The sequence below is a fragment of the Cygnus olor genome, chromosome 7, assembly GCF_009769625.2.
Source record: "Cygnus olor isolate bCygOlo1 chromosome 7, bCygOlo1.pri.v2, whole genome shotgun sequence".
NCBI classification, from domain to species: Eukaryota; Metazoa; Chordata; class Aves; order Anseriformes; family Anatidae; genus Cygnus; species Cygnus olor.
Window position 1 is genome coordinate 23,177,548 of NC_049175.1, and position 8,136 is coordinate 23,185,683.

Sequence of the window (8,136 nt, forward strand, 5' to 3'; positions counted from 1 at the left end):
CGGAGGGGACAGCTGGGACCGGCTGTGCCGTGGGTGCTTCCGTCCCCCCCGTCCCCAGCTGTGCAAAACTCCGTGCCTTGACACAGCGATGCCTCACCCACCCCGGGGCTGGGGATGCTGGGGACCGATAACCGAGTCCCTTCTCCATTTGGTCCTTTGCACCCTTAGGACAGCACCTTCAATGCCCCAGGGCGCTGGGCTTCATTTTCTGGGCGGCTCATGCAATGGCCGCGGTCTCCGAGCAGCTCTGCTGCCCTCTGCCAGCAGGTGGGTGCTGGGTGCCACACACCCGCTCACGCTGGGACACCAGGAGCGATGTGTCTGTGGACTTACAGAAGGAACTGGAGAACCTCTGGTGGTGCCCAGCGGTGGTAGGAGAGGTTGGAGCCCAGGTGGGGGGTGTGCTCCCTTGTTCTTGTGAGCACACAGGCCTTGTCCTCACTGCACTGAGCTATTCTCCAGCTTCCAGAGCCTGCCTTTGGAGCTAACCAAGCTCTTTCATGGAATTAGGAAAAATTATGGGAATATACCTCCCACTATTTTTATTATATTTTACTGGAGACAACACTTCCTGAAGGAACATGGTGTTTAAGGCAACATTTTGCTCTTGAAATTTTCTGAAACATTTAAGGAGGTAGAAACACTCTTCATAAGCAGAGGTGTAGATGTTCTGCTCCTGGGAGAAGCATTCGTTTAGCAGCACGTTGCGCTCTGGCACCACTAGACTTCAGAAACTGAAATGCAGTGAAACTGCTTTTTAACAAATTCGTTTGATGGAAAAACTGGGGGCACCCGTGGGGCTGTGCACGGGCACTGCCCACCCCTGGCCATGCCAGGGGCCAAGCATCTGCTGGTGTTGTGGCTTACTGCGAAGACAGCGGCGGGGCCCCTTCGAGGCTCTGCTGGTGCCCCGCGGTAGGGCCGGCAGCTCCGGCTGCCTCGGGGCTCAGTGCCATCAGCACTCAGAGGTGCTGACAGACAGACCCAGCGAGGGGCTGGCGGGGGCCGGAAACTCCTGATCCCTCTTTATCTGCCCCTCGCCCTGCTCTCTCGTCTCCCCGTCTGGCCTGCTATCTCACGCTCCTGTTCCCGGAGCTCCCTGCCTGCTTGGAGGCTGCCCTCCCCACGGCCAGGCACCGGCCCCCTCCCTCACCCCAGAGCCACCCCGGAGCACCAGCCCTGAAGGGGGGAGACACCTCAGGTGCCCCCATCGCGTGTCCGCATGCTGAGCATCAGCAGTGGCAGCAGGCAGGTGCCTGGGACGGGGATCTGCAGCAGCTGTGCACTGCAGGTTGGAGTCTTCCCAAAAGATGCCGGCTGCTCCTGGGTTCTGGGTACCAGCCCCAAATCAAGCTCAAGTTTTTCCCATGGCTCTTGTGCCACCCCTGATCCCACCCCGTTGCTTTGCACACCCACTGCCCCAGCTGGGCAGGGTGCTGGTGGGGAGGGGGTGTCAGGATCCGCAGTTAATGTAGCTGCCCCTAAGCGCGCTGCCAGAGATCAGCTAATCTGATAATTACAGCAACAAAAGCCATTTAGACAAACCATGACCTGACCCCGGGAGCTTGGAATGAAAACATTTTACCCTCCTCTGTCTGGATCCTGCACTGAGAAAACATCTGTATTCAGAGGAGGGCTGGGAAAACGGCCCCGCGCAGCACCGGTGGGAACGGCCGTGATGCTGCCCCTGCCTGCACCCTGCCTGTGCCCAGCCTCGGTCCCCTGGGACGGGCTCCAGGCAGTGGGAGGGCAGCGGTCCCCACGTCCCCGGGGTGCCCGAGCTGTGCGGGAGCCGTGCTGGCTGCCGTGCCCCCGCCGGAGGGGCTGAGCGCGGGGGGCCGTGCCTGCGTGCGGTGCACGCCCGGGGGGCTGCTTCGCTCTGGGTAAGGTGTGCGAGCCTTCACGTTGAGTGGCAGGTCCTTGCTGGCTGTCAGTCTGCGGCAGGAGATGAAGGGAGGGCTGCCTCGGGGCCGGCTCCCATGTTTCTCTTGCTTTTCCATGCGTCTTGGTGGCACCCTTTGTGTAGGCTGGGGAGATGAAAGCACAGGGCCAGAGGGATGTTGTTAACGCACAGCCACCCGGCTGCCTGCTCCTTTGTGCCTGTCTATCTCGTTCCTGCATCTGTTCCCAGAGGAGCCCCAAACCACGGAGCCGAGGGCGCGCGACACCGGCGGGGCTGGGGGCAGCCGCCGCACCAGCCGGTAACTCCTGCCGGCTCGGCGACCCCGGCCTCGCAGGCACGGGCAGCGGCACAGAGCACACCAGCACTGCTGGGCTGCCTGGCAGTCCCTGAGGGGGGGGAGCAAAACCACGGCCATTTGGGGAAAAAGCTTTTTTTGTTTGTTTGTTTCCCTGCAAGCGGCACCGCTCAGCCTGCCCCAGCAAGTGGCTGCGCGGTGGCTTGGCACAGCCAGCTCAGCAGGCAGTGCCACTGCACTGGGGAAGGGCCTGGCCCTGTCCCCAAGTGTCCCAGCGCTCTTTGGAGAGCGGTCGGATTAGAAACCAGTTAGAGCAGCGCAAGGCCGCCAGTCTGGGGACTCCCCTGCGTTTCTGTCCGCTCCAGGAATGGGAAGCTCTCCGCAGCCTCGGTCGGCCTTTCCCCTCGCAGCATCCCACTCGCACAGAGCTTTGGTCCTCGTGAGCCGAAAATGTGACCTACCAGAGGTGGGCTACCCCCATTTGTCTCTGGCGCCGTTGTTCTCATCTGCTGCTTCCCTGCTCATCGTCTCTGCGTTAGGAGTGTCCACAGACCCCAAGGAGCCCAAGTGCTCCCCATTAGGTTGGGGGAAGGGTTTCGGTTGAGGTTAGGAACGAGATTAGGGTTAGGGTTCGGGTTAAGGTCATGCTTATGGTTAGGGTTCGGTGCTGCGCAGCGCCCGGCAGCGTCACCAAGTCATCAATGTCACCGAGTGGCGCGGGTCAGGGCTCAGCCCCGGGCGCGGCGGGCTCGAGGCGGGACGGGGACACCCTCGGGCCGGCTCCGCTGCTCGCGACCCGCAGCCGCGGCGGGCTGCTGACGGGGCGGCGGCGATGCACGGGCCGCCTCTGCCCTCTACCGTCACCCCCCAGCACAGCCGCGGCTGCCGGCCCCGGCGGGAGGCCGCGGTGCTGCCGGGAGCTCGCCCCCGCCCCCCCCCCGTTACCCCCCGTTATCAACCCGTCCCCGCGCCACGCCCCGGGCGCCCCCACGCGTGGGCACCGCTCCCGCCACCAACTCCCGCCGGCGCGCCGCCGCGCGCCACGACGGGGCGGGGCCTCGTCGGCATCCCACCAATCAGCGGCGGCGAATCGTCACCGCGACGCTGACGTCACCGCGACGGCTCCGTCCCGCGACCGTTCCCCCCCCCCCCCCCCCGCCACCTCCCGGTCGGCGCCCGGCCCGCCGCTGATTGGCGGAGGGCGCGGGGGCGGGGGGCCCGGCGGCTCGCTGATTGGCGGAGGCGCGCGGCCGCCCCGCCCCGCCCCGGCGGTGAAGGTGAGCGTCTCCTCCAGAGGCCGCGCGCCGCCCGCAGCGCCCCGCACCGGCACCGGCCCCGGTACCGGCCCCGCACACGGCCATGGCCGCCGCCGCCTCCATCTTCGCCGCCGTGCCGCGCGCCCCCCCGGTCGCCGTGTTCAAGCTGACGGCGGATTTCCGGGAGGACGCCGACTCGCGGAAGGTCAACCTCGGCGTGGGCGGTGAGTCCGCGGCGGGGCCGCCTCCGGGGGGCTCCCGTTAACGGGGCGGGGGGAGGCGGCGGGACGTGGCGTGACCGCGGGTGGCGGCGCTGCCCCCCGCGGCTCGGTAAAGGTCACGGTGACAGCGTTCCTCCCCCCCTCCCCCCCCCCCGCCGGCAGCCTACCGCACGGACGAGGGGCTGCCGTGGGTGCTGCCGGTGGTGCGGAAGGTGGAGCAGCTGATCGCCGGTGACGGCAAGCTGAACCACGAGTACCTGCCCATCCTCGGGCTGCCCGAGTTCCGCGCCAACGCCTCCCGCATCGCCCTGGGCGACGACAGCCCCGCCATCAAGGAGAACCGGGTGGGTGGCACCGGGACCACCGGGGGGGGGGTTACCGGGACCGGGAGGGCACCAGGAGCCCCCGCCCCCGCGGCACGGGGGGCAGAGGCGTGGGTAACGGCGGTCGGGAAGGATTTGAGGGTTTCCTCCGGCCTGGGTGGGCTGCGGGGGCTGCGCGTACCCCGATGAATCCCCCCCCGCATCGTTACGGGGAAGGGCTGTGCCCAGGATTTGTCGCAGCCGTTTTTTAACGGTTGCCCCCCCCCCCCCCCCCCCCCCCCCCAGGAATCTGGAGTCAGGTAGCAGCCGGCCCTCCTGGTAACGAGCAACTTTTAGGCTAGCTGGGAATCTTTGCGCCATGAATTAATAGGAAAAAAAAAAAAAAAAACACTCCAGAATAGGGGAAAGAAAAAAAAAGACTAGGAAAAAAAATGGAGCCTAAAGTTATAGGTGTCAGGTTGGGTCTGGTTGCTGAAGAGCCCTGAAGGAGGGGGTTTTCCCGGTGGGGTGACCCAGGAATCACGCCTCGGGTCCCCTCGTTGGGTGCCCGTGCCGCGTGTGCTCACGGCCAGGCCCCCCCTGTTTCAGATCGGCAGCGTGCAGTCCCTGGGCGGGACGGGCGCCCTGCGCATCGGCGCGGAGTTCCTGCGGCGGTGGTACAACGGCACCAACAACACGGCCACCCCGGTCTACGTCTCCTCGCCAACCTGGGGTGAGTGCCGCCTCCACGCGGGTCGATGCCCAAGAGAGGCACGGCGGGGTTCCTCGGGGTGAGGGAAAGCCTCTCTGGGTGCAGGAATTGTCTCTGTATTTTGGGGAATTTAGGGACGTACCCGGGTTGGGGTAGGTGGCTTGCAGAGAGGTGGAGTTCGCTCTTCTGAAGCATGATTACTTTCCCCAGAGAACCACAACTCTGTGTTTCTGGATGCTGGCTTTAAAGACATCAGAACCTACCGCTACTGGGATGCCGCCAAGAGGGGCCTGGACCTCCAGGGGCTGCTGGATGACATGGAGGTGAGGAAACCTGGCGCGGGGTGGGCTGAGCGTGGTCCTGTGCCTGGCAGAGCATCTCTGCTAAAAGCCCTGCTGGTTCCCAGAGCAGCTCGCAGTCCTCCTGCGCTGTGGGTGCTGAGCCTTGTCAGTGCACCTGACCGAAACCCGCTCTCTCGCCAGAAAGCCCCGGAGTTCTCCATCTTCATCCTCCACGCCTGCGCGCACAACCCGACGGGCACAGACCCTACTCCAGACCAGTGGAAGCAGATTGCTGCCGTTATGAAGGTATGGGCTCCCGGTGGGGCTACAGCCGTGCCGAGGGGACGGGTTGCTCTTGAGCCAGCCGGAGGACTTGCATCCAAAACTGGGCTCTAGGGAATGGCACGAGATGTGGCAGGGGCTGGAGGAGTCCCATGGGGCAGGTGTTGAAGGGAGAGGCTGACGGGATGCTGCTCATCTGTGCTGTGAGGATAGAGGGCTCGGAGGATGGAAGCATCCCAGTTCTGCTCGCGCCTCCAAGTTTCTACGTCCAAACTCAGTGGAATGGGCTGTGTTGAGGCTTTTCACGCTGGGAAGATTCTCCAGGGGCACCTGCTTTTCACAGGTGCTGGACATTAGGGTATAAGACAGTATATATTTTGTGCCCTACCTCATCCTTCAGAGTGGAGTTTTCTCCTGCATTTGACCTCTTCTTTGCCACTTTAGTCTTCGTTGTCTTTTGCCCCTAGTAAAAAGAAAACCCACCAGTCTGGTGTTGCTGGGCCATGCTTCTTTTTGTATTCCCCCAGAAGCTCAGTGGTCATTTGTCCCCCAATGGGGACAGCGGGGGGTGAAGTGAAAGCTGTGGGGAAGGGGTTACCCTCTAACACTGTTCCTCCTTCCAGCGCCGGTTCCTGTTTCCGTTCTTCGACTCGGCGTACCAAGGTTTTGCCTCTGGCAGCCTGGACAAGGATGCCTGGGCTGTGCGATACTTTGTCTCCGAGGGCTTTGAGCTCTTCTGTGCACAGTCGTTTTCCAAGAACTTTGGTCTCTACAGTGAGTGTCCGGCAGTAAGCTGGCCACACCCAGACAGATGGGGCTGGCGTGCGGGGTTGGGAAAGGGGTTGGGGGGAGAGCTCTGCTTTGCAGCGACGCGCGGGGCCGATGGCTCACGTCTCTTGGCTCGTCCGCAGATGAACGCGTGGGGAACCTGACCGTGGTGGGGAAAGACGCGGACAACGTGCAGCGTGTGCTTTCCCAGATGGAGAAGATCGTGCGCACCACCTGGTCCAACCCTCCCTCCCAGGGAGCGCGCATCGTGGCGACTACGCTTACGTCCCCGCAGCTCTTTGCCGAGTGGTAGGTGTCACCAGTGGGAGAGGGAAGGGGGAAGCCGTCCCCGTGAGTGTCAGGCTCCAAACCAGCTAGGTGCCCGCCCTCACGCTCTGCTTCCTGCCTGCTGCAGGAAGGAGAACGTGAAGACGATGGCAGATCGGGTCTTGCTGATGCGCTCGGAGCTCCGGTCTCGCCTGGAGTCCCTGGGGACCCCGGGCACCTGGAACCACATCACGGACCAGATTGGCATGTTCAGCTTCACGGGGTTGAACCGTAAGTACAAAGTGCCCTGGTGCTGCCGTAGGGAGGGGAAAGGAGGATTGGGAGAGGAAAGTGGTAGCAAGGGTGAAATGGGCTGAAGCAGGCCAGGCAGGGATCTCTTGGGGACCTTGCTGGAGTCCTGGTATCACTGCCTCCATAGCAGGGCAGGGCTGAAACACCAGCATTTTAGTGGCCAGTGCTGGAAGTCTTCTGCCTGTTGTGGAAGATTTAAGCAGCCCTGACTGTTTTTAGAGGCTTTTCTGAGCTGTGGGGTTGCTGCTCTGACCTGATGTCCATTTCCTTCTCCAGCTAAACAGGTGGAGTACATGATCAAGGAAAAACACATCTACCTGATGGCTAGCGGGCGCATCAACATGTGTGGCCTGACTACCAAGAACCTGGACTATGTGGCCAAGTCCATCCATGAAGCTGTCACAAAAATCCAATGAAGCACAGGAACAACCAAACTTACATGAAGTCACCAAAGCTGTAGTGTGTAGTCCGTGTATTTCCGTGCTCAGAGCTTGCCTTGTCCACACCTCTTGGGGTTTAATAAAGATGGGAGCAGTAGCTCAATCAGGGATAATCATGACTTTTTTTTTTTTTTTTTCTGAAATACTCCTTGCAATATGGTAAGCCACTGCCCCAGGAGGTGAGGGCAGCATGAGCTGCCTTGGCTCTCATTTGACTGACAGTAGCCTGGTCTTCAGGCACTTAGAGCTGCATCTTTAGCACATCCAAATCAACTCCATGTAACTGATTGTTTTGATCTAGGCTAAGGCCAGTGCCAGTGCAATGCGCTATGGGATAACAGCCCAAACAGTTGGGCTCATACGGGTTGTGAATTAATGTTACTCAATAGTATTTTGTGGAGGGGCAAGGCCGTTGCTGGCTTTCCCCTACCAATTTCTGAGCCTTACGCGAGCAAACATTCATAATTGTAATAACTGCTTTGTGTTGCTGACGGAAAATTAAACCTCCATCTCTGAACACTACCCCTGGCTTGTGTGATGTCTTCCCAGTAGGAAAGGACCCAGCAGGTCACTGCTGGAGGAAGGGCCCACGCTGCAGAGCTGTACCACTTTGCACAGGAAGGCTCAGCACTGAAGGTCCTCTGTACCCTGCTGCTTTCAGGCCATGTTAGCCTCTTTCAGGCTGAGGTTAAAGTCTTAGCATCTTACTTTGTCCACTCTGTCTCACGCCTTGTGTTTCAGGGGTTTTCCTTTCTCCTTGCAGTGTGTCGTATCTCTGATGATCACAGTTGCTGCTTAATGGAGCACAGCCCTATTGGAAGAGTAGTTTGGAGCTCCCTGTGACCGCACGTGAAGCTGACCGGTTTCTCGCGTCCGTCTTGTTCCTTCCTCTTTCTGACACTGCTGTGCTTCCTCGCTGGATGCTCACGTGTTACCCCACCATCTGGCTGTCTCTCCCTGGCCCAGAGCTGCTGGCCTGTGGATCCTTCCTGCTTCCCCTTGTCAGCATGCTGTTGGTGAACTACCACCTACTCTGGCTTTAGTGGGTTCTGCCAGCAACAGCCTGGGTTTCTGGCACTGAAAAGGAGCTGGGACCA

The 8,136-nt window shown here is 61.3% G+C and overlaps 1 protein-coding gene across 1 annotated transcript; it reads left to right on the forward strand.

The window, feature by feature from the left end:
• Window positions 1-3,414: 3,414 nt before the first annotated feature.
• Window positions 3,415-7,561, forward strand: GOT1 (glutamic-oxaloacetic transaminase 1). Its single transcript, XM_040563714.1, has 9 exons — window positions 3,415-3,678; window positions 3,838-4,019; window positions 4,587-4,710; window positions 4,900-5,012; window positions 5,172-5,276; window positions 5,876-6,026; window positions 6,164-6,329; window positions 6,436-6,578; window positions 6,876-7,561. Exons 1-9 carry the CDS (start codon window positions 3,558-3,560, stop codon window positions 7,013-7,015), a joined length of 1,245 nt encoding a protein of 414 aa, XP_040419648.1. The 5' UTR covers window positions 3,415-3,557; the 3' UTR covers window positions 7,016-7,561.
• Window positions 7,562-8,136: the final 575 nt, after the last annotated feature.

What these genes read in the sequence shown, in the direction of transcription:
- GOT1 (XM_040563714.1), top strand. Translation starts at nt 3,558, where the DNA reads ATGGCCGCCGCCGCCTCCATCTTCGCCGCCGTGCCGCGCGCCCCCCCG. An exon ending in GGCTGCTGGATGACATGGAG is followed by an intron (nt 5,013 to 5,171) that starts GTGAGGAAACCT and finishes CTCTCTCGCCAG; the next exon opens with AAAGCCCCGGAGTTCTCCAT. An exon ending in CCGCAGCTCTTTGCCGAGTG is followed by an intron (nt 6,330 to 6,435) that starts GTAGGTGTCACC and finishes TGCCTGCTGCAG; the next exon opens with GAAGGAGAACGTGAAGACGA.